The 17,585-nt window shown below is 39.5% G+C and overlaps 2 protein-coding genes across 2 annotated transcripts; both read left to right on the top strand.

The window, feature by feature from the left end:
* Positions 1-2,436: 2,436 nt before the first annotated feature.
* LOC21394263 (endogenous alpha-amylase/subtilisin inhibitor) lies at positions 2,437-3,333 on the top strand. The gene has a single exon (XM_010099923.2). It carries the CDS (start codon positions 2,533-2,535, stop codon positions 3,106-3,108), a length of 576 nt encoding a protein of 191 aa, XP_010098225.1. The 5' UTR covers positions 2,437-2,532; the 3' UTR covers positions 3,109-3,333.
* Positions 3,334-15,801: 12,468 nt separating this feature from the next.
* On the top strand, positions 15,802-16,663 carry LOC21394262 (alpha-amylase/subtilisin inhibitor). Its single transcript, XM_010099922.2, has one exon. It carries the CDS (start codon positions 15,881-15,883, stop codon positions 16,502-16,504), a length of 624 nt encoding a protein of 207 aa, XP_010098224.1. The 5' UTR covers positions 15,802-15,880; the 3' UTR covers positions 16,505-16,663.
* Positions 16,664-17,585: the final 922 nt, after the last annotated feature.

Raw genomic sequence — 17,585 nt, 5'->3', positions numbered from 1 at the left:
TTGTTTGATAGACTTTCTATGGAATGTCTAATATGCCGTTATGTGAATTTTTATGACATTGTCAATGTGTATGATTGTGATGATTACTTGTAATTGAGTACATAACAGCATGCATGTTAGGCCGGTACTGCCAAGTCCTCAAAGGACTTCTAATGTGATGTAGTGATTGATGAAATTGTGATTGAGCCGCGCAAGTCTCTCGAACCAAGTGGGTGATGATAGAGACTATATTGTGATATTGAGAAATTGTGATTTTGAATGCGCTGGCCGTTCCCTCGAATCAGATGGGTGATGACGGGGAACCTGATATTGTGATTTGAGATATTGGCATGTGGCCAGATTGTGAAAAAAGCCGGCGGCAGTACCGGGAGGGCCCTAGTGATATGTAGTGCACGTGCATAAAGTGTAAGATTGATTGGCATAAGTTACCTATGATGTTGCAATGTGTGAGCATGTTAAAATAAGTTTGTGTGATTGTAGCTCTACTTACTGAGCTTGTAGCTCATTAAAGTTTGCTCTGTGCTGTAGGTAAAGGTAAGAACAAAGCGGAACAGTAAGCAGGGGAGCTGGCTTCGTTGACCGCTGTACATATGGTTGAACCAAAGAAGCTGTACACAGATTATTTTGGGTCTGTAAATATGTATATTTTGGAGTTAGACTTATAAACCTTGGATGACTGTATAATTTTAATTGTAGCTAGGAAACTTGATAGGAATGGTGTATTAACGAAATTTTGTTTAAGCAAAAAAAAAAAAAATTAAAACACCATAGTTTTCACATAAGTGACAGGGGAAAGTTAGTGATTGTGGCACGCCCTAGGATTGTTAGCAAGGAACTAAAATATTTGAAGGAGATGGTATATAAGGGGTGTCACATAGACTCCCTCTCTCATAAATACTTTAATCAGCCTATTGGGTGAAAGAATCTCTCTAGCATAATTTATGAAGCCTAATAGGCCCAAACTAATTAAGCTCATTATGTTGTTAAGTTAAACACTTTATATATAAATGTTAGGGGTTTTGTCTTTGTGCGGTGTGTGTGGCAATTTTGTGTGGGGTATTATGTTTGTGTGGAGAGGCTATTGGAGAGGAGTATGCATTACTCTCAAGCCTGTTCTACCGGCGACTTTTGACAGATTAATGGTGACGCCAACGTTTCTAACAGGTAACTCACGAACATATTGTTTCTGATATGTCTTAGACACTAAATAGGGATGATTAATTTTTAACATTTCAAACTCTACGTTATTTTTATTCTTCTTATGAAAAAATATAAAAAAGCATGATCGAATAAGTATGAATGAGCCTCAGGTCATCGCAAATTCTTTTCTCTTTCTCCTCTTCTTTAAATGCATATATAATTGTCAGTTTTTATTAAACTACTGGTTTAATCATATCAATATTGTCATTATCATAATTACAGTTAGAACATTACAATCCTTGGTTGGAAGAATAATTATCCCCAACTAAAGTCTGGGAATTAATTAACAAGATTTTTATTATTCATGAACTTATATGGCAAATAATTTAGATTGAAGAACATTTTTTTGGACGGTAACTAATTCATTTCATGCACGATTGTTCCTTCTCAGCCTCCTTAATTTGGATAAAGTTTAGAAATTCCATTTGAAATCATGTCACTTAAGTCAACATGCCCTGAATTTAAAATTTACCCATTCGCCCCTAATGGCTAATGTATTATGTCTCTAAATTCACCTCGAAACTTGTTGGCTCTTAGATGTACCGTGCGATGCACGTGACAAGGGTAAATTTCTCACTTTTTTAAACCCCTAACTAACCGAATTGAATTAGGACTTGTTCTTCATTTTTTTCCTTCCTGATTTCTTGCTTTTGAGAAACTATTTTAAGCATAAAATTTATCTAGGATTTATTATCTAACTCATTTAATCGGAGTGAAAGCATGTTAGCGGTTAACGTCACACCTAAAATGTTTAAAAAAGAAAAACATATTTCAAAGCTGAGGGGGTAAATCTGGATAAGTACTATAATTTATAGATTAAAGGACGTAACATGTATGTTTTAAAGTTCGGAAATAAGTCGACACACGTGACACAATTTACGGGCAATTTGTAAGATTTATTCCCTTAATTTTTTGCCCCACGTTTCTCTTTCTCTCGAGTTCAATTTGCTGGTATGAGAAAACAAGGTTAAGTTCTCATCAATACTTCAAATCCCGAAAGAACGTATATACACGGTCTCATATTATCCCATCTCACTTAATCGGCGCGCAGCCATTATTCAAACTTAGTCTGCAAAACTTGGCTGTTTTCCTTAGTTGTAGTATTCGAAACCCTCACGGCTCTTTTCATTGGATAAACAAGATTGACTTTATGTTCACAACTCATCCACGTATTATCCCAAAACCGAGTCACTCCTTAAACATCCAAACCCTATAAATACCACACGTTACATAGCCACGAAAATAAATAAATAATATTATTACAAGACCCAGAAAGAAATACTTATCAACTTATTACATCTTTGTAGTATTGTGTGAATCAGTTAGTTCAACATGAAGTTGATTGAAACCCTAAGCTTCATGTTGCTCGCCATGGCCGTAGCAGTAACTGCTCAAAACCCTGTGCTCGACACCTCCGGCGAGCCTCTCCGCCGGGGCGCGGAGTATTACATCAAGCCCGCAATAACTGATAACGGCGGTCGCTTCACTTTGATCGACAGGAACGGATCCTGCCCGTTCTACGTCGGTCAGGAGAACTCGTCTGCCGCGAAGGGCCTTCCGGTGACCTTTGAACCGTTTTTCAAGGAAGAGAATATCGTGAGGGAGAGGAGGGATTTCAAGGTCTCGTTTGCGGCGGTGACGGTTTGCGTGCAGTCGACCACATGGCAGCTTGATGGCGAACTTATCAGCACCGGAGATGATGGAGCTGGTTTTAACAACTATTTTCATATTAGTCATGGGCAGGTTGAGAGCACGTATTTCATGGGGTGGTGTCCGCAAGACCCTTGTCTACCTGCTGATTGTAGTTGGTTCAGATGTGGGCAAGTTGGGGCTATAGTTGAGAATGGGAAAAGATTGTTGGTGTGGGATGGTAATCCTGCGATTCCTGTTGTCTTTGAGAGAGCTTAGAAGAAGAAAGTTTCTATAAGAAAAAGAATAAGTCAAAGTCAGCATTGATCGTATGTATTATTATTGAACCGTATTACAATAAATGGAGCTAACCAATATAGCTTAGCTACATATCCGATGACCGTCATGTAACAACAGAAAGGAAAATCTCCTTAGAAACAAGTTTGTAATTGTTTACTTTGGCTTAATTAAGATATTAACTATATATTATGTTTTCTTCTTTGAGAGATCGGAGTACTACGACCAAATTATATTAACATAACCAAGATTAGTTTCGTGTGAGTGTTGCATTATGCAACAGTACTCTTAAAGATGCAAATTTTGTTTGCTATAACATTGATACTGAAAGATTAACACATGTAGTTGATCAATATTGAATTGCTAATATATAAATTTGGTTCCTCGCTAAGAGTTAGAGATATACATCAATTTGTAAAAGCGGATGTATCATATCGATATATTTCATTTGCTATCACATGCATATTTCACACTCAATTTAAAAAACAGTAAAAGGGTTGAACTTTGGACAGAGTACTATAGTTTTTTTAATAAGTAAAAAATTAACTTCATTTTAAAAAGAGTCTTACAAACGAAAACATGCATAAAAGCCTAAAGCTATGCAAACAAAACAAAAATAAAAATAAAACAAGAAAAAAGCAACCCATGAGCATAAACCTTGGATTTTTTCACCCTTCCTGCTGCAAGCTCTAAGCGCGTATATTATTCAATTTTTTTGGTCAAAATATCAAAGATTGTTGGCTTATATGTGGAGATGTTGGGGCTTTGGTTGAGAATGGAAAAAGGTTGTTGGCTTTGGATGGTTCTGCGCTTCCAGTTGTATATGAAAGAGCTTAAAATGATAAATAATTTTATGAGCCGGATCTTGCATTTTATACGTCTACTAATCTTGATGGCGATCTTATCCAATACTACCCTTTCTTAGTCAAGATTGTTTTTTTCTTTGATTGTTGCCTATGAGCCGGATCTTGCATTTTATACGTCTACTAATCTTGATGGCGATCTTATCCAATACTACCCTTTCTTAGTCAAGATTGTTTTTTTCTTTGATTGTTGCCTATGAGCCGGATCTTGCATTTTATTTTTGTCATTTTCTTTTTACTTTTGCGTAAAATTTGAGTGGAGAGTTTAATAGAGGATAAGTTGGCTAGTGGGTCGAATCAAGTTACGATATGCATGCCACTCTAGTATGAGTTATTTTCTCTCATCATTTATTTAAAAAATGTGAATAACTTAGCTCTATTTTACTTTAAAAAAAATATTTCCTTAATTAATATCCATTTCATTAAGTAAACATTAGCAATTTGCTCTACCATATTCTCTCAATGCAGAGGAAAAAATAAAATAAAATCTCTCCTTATGAGCGTTAGCTAAGTAGCTAGTGTTAAGACTGTTGGGATTCGATTATGCTGGCATGTTCCTTTCCTTGAGTCATAGATTGATTGGCAGAAGTACTCCCGCTGCCGACGGCTCAAGTTGTTGTCTCTACTTCGTGGTTCCGTTTCACTCAAATGTAGAGATCTCTAAATTCTAATGGTATACGTCTACTAATCTTGATGGCGATCTTATCCAATACTACCCTTTCTTTAGTCGATCACCATATAGCTTTACTTGTAGAAATGAACAGCAGACAGCTAGTAATTTTGCTAAAATAAGAAAAGAAAACGCAATAACTATTTTGATCTTTCGTTGATTTCATGCTTAGAAAATTGTTGTAATTTCTGTAAACAATTTTTCTATCCTATAGTTCAAAACGAGCCCTAAGCAAAATTAATTATAAGATCATACACCCTAAAATCATTTCAGTGATTTGAGGCGTCGTAAAATATCATAACTATTGCAGAGATATTTCACCCTAGTCAAAGAATCCAATATGATTTCAGTGATTTGAGGCCTTGTAAAATACCATACTTTTCCATGTCATAGTTATCCAAAAAAATCTTACTATACGGTCGGCTTACGTTTTTCAAAACTTTGTGGACATAGAATTTAGAACAACAATCTTCAAAAAAAAAATAAAAACAAAGAAAAAAAAGGACTACCCATCAAGTATAGCTAGGTTCTTGTCCCTGCATGTTACAATCGTACGTAATGGAAAGAATCAATACATGCATGCCAAGAAAAAAGCTAATTTGTACATACGTAAGTAACTACAAGAAATCATGTTCATACTCTTGATTGCTTTGTTGATTCCGACATAGCCATCCTAGTCAAAATTTGGGCCAAAATTTTGGTTAGATTTGCGACCGTCTCACCAATGGCCACCAATAGTCAACCTCGGTTTGCAAAAGTACTTGTCTCTACTAAATTGATTGTGGGCCGTTTAGTTCGCTGATTTAAATTTTTAATTTGAGTTGAAAATAACACATTAGTTTCATAGATACAAATTCTTATTAAATAAAATGGTGAGAAGGAATAACTGATAAAAAAAAGTAAGGAACACATTCCCATTGGATATGGGCACCCACTAACCTCATATCTTGTACCAAATTCTCTACTCATACTATTAAAAGGAAAAAAAAAATGAAATATAAAAATAGACAATATATAAATCAATGCTTACGTCTTTTTTGCATATTATTGAGTTCTGCTAATATAACCTAAGACTTTGATGTTAGAGATAATCATAATTTATATTAAGTTTTCAATTTCAGCTCATTAGGATTTAAATTCAAATGCTATGGTTATCTTGTTAGGATCTTGTTTGCTTTGTATATCTTCCTAGGATCTTCTTTCTGTTGCAAGTTTAAATTATTTTAAATTAAGATAACATTTGTTTGTTTAGATTAGGATAAGATTTATAAACTCTATTCATCATTAATGGAAAAGCTGTGCCATATTTTTCCAATCCTATTTCTTCTATATTTGAAACCACTATCTCCACTTTTGGGCAAGTGTATATGTTGACGGTGAATTTTCGTCAACAAAAACAGGCCGGTTTACCTCTAGGTTTTCCGTTGGATTACTGGCTTAAATATAGGTTATATGTAGGAGTTTTGTACCACAGGTGTTTGATGTTTTTAGAGGGATGAGCAATTTGGGAGAATAATGCTTTAAAGTAGTGGTTCACTCTATAAAATCAGAGCTACGTCCACTGTGGTTGTATATTTCTTTTGGGGTGATTACAATTTACATCGATTGCTCTCTTGCTCTTTTCTCTCTCTTTTTGATGTGAACCCCCTTTCTGTATAGGGCTTTGCCTCTTTTATATTGGAGCTTCTTTCGCTGGGTGGGTTTCCTTTGTAGGGAGAAGCACTCAAGTACTTTTCCTTTTTAGGCCCAGACGTAGCCCACTAATCACTTGGAGTACTAATCACTTGGAGTACTGTTCACTCGCTGGGTGGGTTTCCTTTGTAGGGGTAACTCTGTGCGTACCTGTAACCCTTTTCTGTCCCCTGTGGGGTAGTTTAAGGGTTTGCAATTAATGCCTGCATTACAAACATCCTTCATTACTGTACACAACTTCCACTTCAGGCTTTCCCCCAAGAAACATTCCCCTCGTCGCCAGTGTTGTTCAGCCCAATTGTCCTTCTTAGAGGTGGATTTTATGGCAAGGGATTTCTATGTTGTAAGGTTGACGGTACGTCCTGTCGACGCTAGATGAAATCGACGCCCCAAGTTAGATTTCATCACCCCAAGTTAGATTTCTTGTTTAGGCTCTTCGCGACGGAATAGAAGGGAGTTCCAGACGTCGAGGGTTGTTGCTTTGCGAGGAGAGGTTAAGGCCACGTGTCATATTGTCATTCCTCCACGCGTCCTCCATATTTTCCCCCACAACAGTTACCCCCCAGGTTGAGGGTTTCTTTTAGACAGCCTCGAGCTTAAGTTCGGTCGTCCTTCCGTGCTTCGGGTGTGGGAAACCGATCCCGAGCCTTCGTCCGCTATGATGGTCTGGATGCTTTGAATTTTCTTGGGGAACGCAACCGTCGCGTCGGTCACTTTCCTATGCTGACGTGGGGCCTTATTTCGAAAGGACGAACGTGAGCCTTTGGATCGCGCCCCTTCGTTTTCCCGGCTTCATCTGTCATCGTCAGATCTGGGCGCGATTCCCTTGCCATTGGATTCTTTGAATTTCATCCGACGGTCAGGGGTCAAGGATTTCCTTCCCCTTAAATGCCTTTCTGAACCGAGACCATTTTTCTCAAACACAAACACATTTGCTTTCGTTGAAATGCCCTTTGCTCTGCCGGAATTCTTCCCGGTGAACCCCGACTCGCATTCCTTGTGTTGCTTCTCGATGATGTTAAGAGTCAGTGTACGAATGCCGTCGAGGAGAGAGATGTGGCTGTGGCCAAACTGAAGAGTTTGGAGGATGAATTGGCCAAGCTAAATGCTGCAGTTACAGACCTCACGAAGCGGGCAGATATGTCTGAGGCGAAGTTGGCCGAAGCCACTGGGGCGGTGAAGAGATGTTTTGCTGAAGGGAAAGTTGAGGGGAAGAAGGAAGCCGAAGCCGAGGCTGCAGCAGTATTTGATGCTAAACGTGCAGAGGTTATTGAGGAGTTCAAGGCTTCTCCGGAGCTCATCGACATTCGTACCAAGGATTTTCAATCCGCTGGTCAACAACTCATCGATTTGATAAAACAAGAGCATCATGAGTGGGACTTGAGCTTTCTTTATGATGCTCCTCCTCCCGCTGGTGATGACAACTCTTCCCCGCCTGGTGATGACTCGGCGGTTGGCGGCGAGGCCTGGAGATTTTTTTTTGTACTGTTATCTGTAACTTATATGACATTGGTTTGAACCTCTTTTTTTTTTATTTCATTTGTGTTTTATAAAAAAACAGTAGATTGACAGTAGATTTCATACCTTGCTCATTGTTATTATGCATTCACCTCTCCCTCTTGAAGGAGTCATTGTTGATTTTACCCCTTGGGGTCGTTTGTCTTTAGAAAATTCCTTGGAATTTTCTAAGTGTTCGGCTCTCCTCCTTGGAGGAGTTGACGCTGATTTCACCCCTTGGGGTTTTTAGAAAATTCCTTAGAATTTTGCTAAGTGTTTGCCTCGCTTCTCCTCCTTGGAGGAGTCGACGCTGATTTCACCCCTTGGGGTTTTTGTCTTAGAAAATTCCTTAGAATTTTGTTAAGTGTTCGCCTCTCCTCCTTGGAGGAGTCGATGCTGATTTCACCCCTCGGGGTCATCGTGTCCTTTTTTGGCAATCCGTGGACCTCTGCCCCCCATGTCCGTTTAATATACCTTGGTTTGTTAAGCAGACATGTTATTAAGGGGTGAATACCTTTCCTTTTGTAAACATATCAATTTATTTAAACTGTAAAGAATTTACAATTGGGATGCGTGAGAATTACATACACTATTGGTAGTACAGCCTTAGCTATTCTGCATTCCATGGGTGTTGAATTCTCTTGCCGTTGAGGCTTTCCAAAATGTAGGTGCCAGGACGCGACACTTCCCTTATGCGGTAGGGCCCTTCCCAAGTCGGGCCCAGGGGACCGGTATTTTTGGGCTCTGTACTCTGCGTTACCCTTTTCAATACTAGGTCTCATGGGACGAACCTCCTTTGTCGAACTCTCTTGTTGTAATATCGTGCTACTCTTTGCTGATAGGCGGCGAGACGTATTTGAGAGTCGAGCCTTTTTTCTTCCAACAAGTCGAGTTCTCCGTTCATGCCTTCTGTGTTATCGTCGTCGTTGTGGATGACGATTCTTAGGGTTGGCATTTCAATTTCTACAGGGAGTACTGCCTCGACGCCATACTCCATAGAGAAGGGTGTTTCACTTGTGGTAGTTCAGCTCGTCGTTCGGTACGCCTATAAGACCTTGGGGAGTTCTTCGGCCCATTTCTCTTTTAGATCGTCGAGTCTCTTTTTTAGGGTATACTTCAATATTTTGTTGATTGCCTAGACTTGCCCATTAGATTGTGGATGGATCGGCATCGAGAAGTCTTTTCGAATGCCCAGGCTGTCGCAGAATCTGCGTGTTGAGGCATTGTCGAATTGTTTCCCATTGTCGGATACTATTGAGTGGGGAATCCTGAACCTGCACACAATGTTATTCCACATGAAGTTGGTGCAGGTTGCTTCCGTGGTTGTAGTAAGAGATTTTGCCGCTGCCCATTTTGTATAGTAATCTACTGCGATGATGGCAAATTTAAAGCCCTCAGGTGGAAGGTGTAATGGCCCGATTAGGTCAACCCCCCATTTGGCGAAGGGCCATGGACTGAGAATGGAGGTTAAATTTTATGGGTGTGCTCTAGGAATTGTGGTGTACCTTTGGCACTAATCGCAATGTCGGGCGTATTGGAAAGCGTCCTTTTTGAGCGTCGACCAGTAGTATCCTTGCCTCAAAACCTTAAGAGCTAAAGACTGCCCCCCAGTATGATTACCGCAGACTGCTTCATGAATTTCTCAGAGGACCTTCTGGGCTTCGTCATCATCTAGGCATCGCTGTAGAGGTGTCGAATAGCCTCATCGGTAAAGCAAACCGTCGTACAATAAGTATCTGACGGCTCTATACCTGATCCGTCTGGCTTCATCTTTATCATTTAACAGTTGTGCATCCATTAGGTATTGGATGAGTGGTGTCATCCAATTTTCACCTGTTTGGATGATTAATGCCTTAGCTACTTCCTCAATGGTCGGCCGCTCCAGTTCTTCGATGGGAACGATCCCTAGTGTGTTGGAATCTTTCGATGCGTTGGAATCTTTCGAAGATGCAAGCTTTGATAGAGCATCGGCGTTTGCATTTTCGGCTCGTGGTATATGAAGTATCTCGTAGTTTTTGAACTTGACGAGTTCTTCCTTCACTTTCCTTAAGTACGCACCCATTTTCTCACCGCGCGCTTAGTATTCTTTTTTCACTTGCCCGACGACCAGTTGAGAGTCGCTGAAGATGCTGAGCCTCTCAATATTTAGGTGATTGGCCAATCGCAACCCCTGTAATTAACGCCTCGTATTCTGCCTCGTTGTTCGACGCTTTGAATTTAAATCGAACCGCCGAGGTGATCTTATGGCCTTCTGGGCTGATCAACAAGACGCCGGCTCCTGACCCATTATCGCTCGACGCTCCATCCACGTAGAGCTTCCATTCTATATTCTCAACTTCTTCTGGCGTGGCGGGAGCCGGTCTATGGGAGAACTCAGCCAGAAAATCGGCCAGCGCTTGGCCCTTAATCGCTGTTCTTGGTACATACTTAATGTTGAACTGACTTAACTCTACTGACCATTTGATAAGTCGACCAGAAGTTTTAGGCTTTTGTAGCGCTTGTCTTAACGGATGGTTTGTGAGAAACCGTATTGTGTGAGATTGGAAATAGTGCTGAACCTTCCTTGAAGCTATCATCAGGGCAGGGGCCAAGCATTCCATTTCGGTATATCTTGACTCAGCGTCGAGGAGTCTTTTGCTCACATAGTAAATTGGCAACTGTACCCTTTCTTCTTCCCTTATTAGTACGGATCTTACGACGTGTTGGGACACGGAGAGGTATAGGCTAAGCTCCTCATCGGGGTTGGGCTTTGACAGGATTGGGGGCTTGCCCAAATGCTCATTCAATTTCTGGAAGGCCTCTTCACATTGTGGTGTCAGGGGATGCACTTGTCTATTGCTTTCGATATAAATCTGTTTAAGGCGGCGACGCATCCTGTCAACCTTTGCACCTCTTTTGGTTTAGTCGGGGACCGCATATCCTGCAAGGCTTTAATCTTTTTAGGGTTAGCTTCTATCCCCCGGTTGCTGACCATGAAACCAAGGAATTTCCCTGACCCAACTCCAAAGGCGCATTTTTAGGGATTTAGTTTCATGTGGTATTTTCTTAGTACACTGAACATTTCACCCAGATGGTCGACGTGTTGGTTGGCCCTGGCGCTTTTCACAAGCATATCGTCGATGTAGACCTTCATTGATTTACCGAGCTGTTGAGTGAACATGTTATTCACGAGCCTTTGGTAGGTAGCCCTCGTATTCTTTAGGCCAAAAGGCATCACCTTGTAGCAGTAGAGGCCCATATCGGTTATGAAGGATGTGTGCTCCTCATCGGCCGAATGCATGGGGATCTGGTTGTACCCAGAGTAAGCATCCATAAAACTCAGCATTTCATGTCCTGTTGTGGCGTCGACCATCTGGTCTATTCGAAGGAGTGGAAAGCCATCCTTCGGACAGGCTTTATTGAGAGCGCTGAAGTCGACGCATGTTCTCCAGTTTCCGTTAGGCTTGACCACCTGAACGGGGTTTGAGACCTAACGCCGGTAATGGGTCTCCCTGATGAACCCGTTGTTGATCAATTTATCGACCTACTCTTTTAGCGCCTCATACCTCTCTGGGTTCATTGGTCGATGCTTCTGGCGTTTGGGAGGATATGAGGGGTCAACGTTCAGGGAGTGACATATAACCTCGGCGTCGATCCCTTTCATGTCAGCATGGTTCCAGGTGAAGATATCTAAGTTCTTTTTGAGGAAGTCTTCGATTTTAATCTTTAGTGATGGGGCTAGGTTTGAGCCCATTTTTAGTACTTTGGTTGGCTCGCCTTCATCAACTTGGATCTCCACCAATTGCTCGATGGGTTGGGACCATGTGACCTCCTCTTGAACCCTGGGGTCTATGTCTTCAACGGTGTTTTGGTAGACCATCCTCGCCTCCTGTCGTCTTGGCTGGTCGTATCCGCGCAGGGCATCAGAGTATGCAACCTTAGCCTCGTACTGGTTGCTCTTCATCTCACCTACGCCGTTTGGGGTAGGGAACTTTACCTTCTGGTGGTAGATGGAGGTTATTGCCCTCAGCGCCAGAAGGGTCGGTCTTCCGATTACAGCATTGTATTGAGAGCCTCCCTTTATTACCATAAAGTTGGCCATTATCGTGGTTTGTCGGGATTTTTCTCCGGCAGTTATGGGCAACCGGATAGTCCCCTGAGGGATGACGGAGTTCCCGGTAAAACCATATAATGGCCTGGAGGTTTTCTCCAACTGCTCCTTTCGGATCCCCATCTTTTCCAAGCAGTCAGAGTACAGGAAGTCCACCGAACTCCCATTGTCTACCAGGATTCGGCATACTGTGTGGTTCCCAATCACGGCCTCCACTACTAACGTGTCGTTATGGGGGAAGTGAACTCCGCTGGCGTCGTCCTCATTAAACGCCACGTCGGCACTGCTATATCTTGGGATTTTTGCAGCGGAGACACTCTAGAATCTTTCCTGGTAAACCCCTCTGGCGTCGTGGGCGTAGTCCTTCTAGGATCTCCTTGAGTATCCTCTTATATAGGGGCCACCGAGGACAGTCTGTATGACGCCGACAGGTTCTCGGTCCTCTGGTCGTTGGTTTTCCTCTCAGCATCGACCGTTATTCTGCCCACCGTGGCCATCATTTTGAGGTCGCCGCTCAGCTTTGAACTCCTATAGCCTCCCCTAGCGGATTACTCTCCCGATTTCATCCTTGAGGTTGGCGCAGTCGTTGGTGTGGTGGCCAACATCGCCGTGGAACCTATAGAATTTCTTCTGGTTCCTTCGGCTGGGATCTGTCCTCATTGGCTCCGGGCGGCATAGCAGGTTTCCGCGGCCGACCTGATTGAAGACCTCCTTGACTCCTACTGTTAGTTCACGGTAGGAATCGTACCTTTGGAACAGCCGAGGCTTACGGTTCTCCTCTTGCCTTGGCTTCTTGGCTTCCGGAGCGCTCGACGTCGCAGCTGGCTGCTTGTCTCCGCTTCCTCCACCTTGACGCTTCTTCTCATCCTGCTTTGCTGGCGTCGACCCTTGTTCGGTCCCTTTGTTTTTGTTGGACCTGTGCTCGGGGTCGTTTGCGTCTGCCTCCTCAGCGTTGATGTATCCTTGCACTCGCGTAAGAAATTCCTTGTAGCTGGACGGGGGCTTTCGGTTCAGCTCTCTCTTGGGGCTTTGGTTGAGAATGGAAAAAGGTTGTTGGCTTTGGATGGTTCTGCGCTTCCAGTTGTATTTGAAAGAGCTTAAAATGATAAATAATTTTATGTCCCAAGTCGGAGAAGAAGCAATAGTCGCTAATTTGTGTTAATTGTAATAAATCGATATACACCTAGCTCATGTACGAGTTATAAATAAAGGTCCGTCATTGTGTGTCGTTCGTGTTAATTGTAATAAATGGACCACTACGTATAGCTGGCTAGCTCATGTATGTGCCGTTTGTGTTTGTAATAATTTTTTCGTTTTAATTTTGGATATATTTCTTCTTCTCTGGAATAATATGGACTCATTCTGTTAGCGTCAATTCTTGGAGGGCATTCTCTAACTAAAGTATTCGTTTTTCCAATAATTAATCATTGATCAAGAGTCATAATACTAAAAAAAGCTGCTATTTACGCCCGTTTGATTCTAGGACTTAAACATCATGCTTTTGATTCTGGTTTTTTCACAAAAAAATTTAAATAAAAAAGTTCTCGTCAATAGGTTCTCTCACAAAATTTGAGTTTAGAATTAAAATTACTGACTTGAACGCGTTAACCAAACGAGCCATAAATATCTAAAATTATTATCTAGAGGCATTAGTGGTCTTCCAACTTATAGAGTCCCGTTCAGTGGCATGAATTAAAGATATTAAAACCCCAAGAAGGTAAACTCTTAATACTAATTAACCTTTTTTTTTCTTTGAAATACTATTAACTAGTTGGAAATATGATACACACGTGCATATTTATTAAATTCTTTAATATATGAATTTAAAATTATTAAGATTTTATTTTTTGCTTCAATTCATTACACCTTTAAGAGTTTAGTTTGATAAAGAAAAAAATATTTAAGTAAACTGAAGTGAAAATCACGTTTTAATTAAAAAAAAATGTTTTTGATTGAATAGCATATAAATATATATAGACATGAACATATTTGAGACATAAATGTTTTAACAGATAAATTAGATAAAAAGTTATTTAGGATGCGCATGTAATAAAATCATAGTTGAGAGTGCCGCAAAAATAAACTGATGTTTAAGTACATGAGGGCACGTTTGAAGAAAAAAATTACTCACGCTCAAGGTTATTTAGTCAAGATACAACTGTTCATTTAGTTCATATGATACAACGGTTGATTTTTAGTCAAGATTGTTTTTTCTTTGATTGTTGCCTATGAGCCGGATCTTTCAATTTATTTTTGAAATTTTCTTTTTATTTTGCGTAAAATTTGAGTGGAGAGTTTAATAGAGGATGAGTTGGCTAGTGGGTTGAATCTAGTTGCAATATGCTTGCCACTCTAGTATCAGTTATTTTCTCTCATCATTTGTTTAAAAAATGTGAATAACCTAGCTCTATTTTACTTTAAAAAATATTTCCTTAATTAATATCCATTTCATTAAGTAAACATTAGCAATTTGCTCTACCATATTCTCTCAATGCAGAGGAAAAAATCAAATAAAATCTCCCCTTATGAGCGTTAGCTAAATAGCTAGTGTTAAGACTGTTGGGATTCGATTATGCTGGCATGTTCCTTTCCTTGAGTCATAGATTGATTGGCAGAAGTCCTCCAGCTGCCGATGGCTCAAGTTGTTGTCTCTACTTCGTGGTTCCGTTTCACACTCAAAAGTAGAGATCTCTAAATTCTAATGGTATACGTCTACTAATCTAAGAAAAGAAAACGCAATCACTATTTTAATCTTTCGTTGATTTCATGCTTAGAAAATTGTTGTAATTTCTGTAAACAATTTTTCTATCCTATAGTTCAAAACGAGCCCTAACCAAAATTAATTATACGATCATACACCCTAAAATCATTTCAGTGATTTGAGGCGTCGTAAAATATCATAACTATTGCAGAGATAAATCCAAATATCATTTCAGTGATTTGAGGCCTTGTAAAATACCATACTTTTCCATGTCAGAGTTATCCAAAAAAAATCTTACTATACGGTCGGCTTACGTTTTCAAAACTTTGTGGACATAGAATTTATAACAACAATCTTCAAAAAAAAAAAAAGAAAAAAAAGAAAAAAAAGGACTACCCATCAAGTAGCTAGGTTCTTGTCCCTGCATGTTACAATCGTACGTAATGGAAAGAATCAATACATGCATGCCAAGAAAAAAGCTAATTTATACATACGTAAGTAAATACAAGAAATCATGTTCATACTCTTGATTGCTTTGTTGATTCCGACATTGCCATCCTAGTCAAAATTCGGCCCAAAATTTTGGTTAGATTTGTGACCGTCTCCCCAGTGGCCGCCAATAGTGAACCTCGGTTTGCAAAAGTACTTGTCTCTACTAAATTGATTGTATTTCAAATCTTCACGCCACTTTAATAATATCCATTCAATTGGATAACAATAATTGACTTTGATTTGACACTTGCCACGTGTTATCAAAATAATGAGCACGTCTTAAAGTAATTTTGGTCTTTTTTTACGAAAATAAAAATAAAAACATTTTTAATTTTAAATAAAAATTATTTTTAAAAATACGTTTGGTAATTTTATTAAGAGATTATTTTTAGTATAAAAAACTTATTAATGTCTCTATTTCTCTCTCTGTTAGAGAAAAAAAATAAAAATAAAAAAAAAACGATTAAAATTTATTTTTTATCTTATTTTATACTAAATTAAAAAATTATTTTTATTTTTATTTTTTTTTATCTTTATTATATTAAACCGAACGTCATTTTAAAAATATTTTTATATTTTTTTTTAAAAAATATAAAAAATAAAAACAGAAACAATTTAAAAACGACTCCTAACCCCATCATACACATCGTAGTATATATATAACATGCTAGACCGAGAATTGAGAACCCGAACTCACAGAAATATATCAACAAAACACTACGCCAAAAAAAAAAAAAAAAATTTAGGCCATGAACATGAAGTACTTAATCGGAATCCTAATGAGCTGTATATGGCTTTCAATGGCCATTAATGCAGCCACAGCCCAGAGTAATTCCCCTGTCCTCGACACTTCTGGAAATCCTCTCCAGCGTGGCGTGGAGTACTACATCAAGCCTGCCATCACCGAGGCCGGCGGTCCTTTCACCTTGGTATCTCGAAACGACCCGTGCCCACTCTACGTCGGGCAACGAAACGTTTCGGTGGATGGGATCCCTGTAACATTTGCGCCTTATGAAAAGAGAGAAAAAGTGGTGAGAGAACGGAAGAACTTTAAGGTCACATTCTCCGCCGCCACGATCTGCGTGCAGTCGACGGCGTGGAAGGTAGGAGAAACCGAACCGGTGACCGGAAGGAGGTTGATCGCCGCGGGGGAAGGCGGCCTCGCCAACTATTTTTACATTAAGAAGGAACAAGACTGTCCTAGTTGCTACAGCATACAATGGTGTCCGGCTGAACTGTGTCCTACTTGTAGGTTTATTTGTGGAGCTGTTGGTACTTTGTTTGAAAATGGACAAAGGTTGGCGGCTTTGGACGCCCCAGGCGCTGGTCGAAGTCTTGTGTTCGAGAGAGCAGATTATGTTTCTAAGGAGTGAAGATGAGTCTTAAAAGTAGATACATTAATTAATCTATAGAGTATTATCAATAATCATAGAATGGAAACTGTTTAGATAAGGTGTTTTAGATCGAGGGATGATGTCCGGAGCACCAAATCATTCCAGAGTTAAATATATAATAAAGCTCCATTGTGCGTCTATATATATATATATATGTAGACATTATAATTTATGTTAGATCTGTTTTAGTAATTTACTGAGTTTAATTAAAGTCAAATTAATCAAATTATTGAAAGCATAATTTAAAATAAGAACACATGCAATTTTTCCATAGTTCGAGTATACACCTATATCCACAAGACTATGCCCAGCTATTCAACAATCCATTAAATTTCACAAATTACAAGCATTAATGGATGTAAACACTAAAGACTCCCTTTTTATAATTGTTACCTTTGTGTAGTAATAACTTGATCGATTCAGCGAGCACCATTTGTTTTCATTGTCTGCACACATAGTTGAACTCCCTTCAATCTGTGGAGTGTCTTCTCTCTCAAGACCGCAATTCTTCCCCCAAGAAGGTTAAATGTGAATTTCTCAAAGCACTGTGTGTAGATACCTCGGAAGTCCCAAATCGCATATGATTTGAGATTAATATAGAGCAACATGAAATTCTAACTCAAATGTCGGATAAAGATCTCAGAATTTGAATCTTGTAACAACTGTTGTAGTATTATCTGTGCCTAAATCTTGATCCAGATTTTTGAAACAAATCAGAATCCTTTTATCCGATTTAAACTACTATATTCTTCTGAAAAGCCTTCAGCAGAATATCTCTTCATATAATGGCAATCTTCTGGCTTTTAGATAATCTAGATCCTATTCTTAAGTTGATTTTGAATCCAACTTAAATTAGGATATCCTCTTTTAAATATTTGAGAGGCTATACAGAATCTTCAATGCTTAATCCTGATAGCAATTTAAAATTGATCTCTCCTCATTCTTAGATAATTATTCTGAATTTGATTGGAGTTTCATCTGGTAGCAATTCTTCTTGAATTTGTTTTGTTTTGTTTTGTTTTTTGTTTTTTTGAATTTCTTGAATATCAGTCATGGATGC

The sequence above is a fragment of the Morus notabilis genome, unplaced genomic scaffold (assembly GCF_000414095.1).
Source record: "Morus notabilis unplaced genomic scaffold, ASM41409v2 Scaffold1276, whole genome shotgun sequence".
Taxonomy (NCBI): Eukaryota; Viridiplantae; Streptophyta; class Magnoliopsida; order Rosales; family Moraceae; genus Morus; species Morus notabilis.
This window is presented reverse-complemented; position numbering and strand designations above follow the sequence as displayed.

Excerpts from the sequence above, each read along its gene's own strand:
- LOC21394263 (XM_010099923.2), top strand. The coding sequence starts at position 2,533 with ATGAAGTTGATTGAAACCCTAAGCTTCATGTTGCTCGCCATGGCCGTA.
- LOC21394262 (XM_010099922.2), top strand. The coding sequence starts at position 15,881 with ATGAACATGAAGTACTTAATCGGAATCCTAATGAGCTGTATATGGCTT.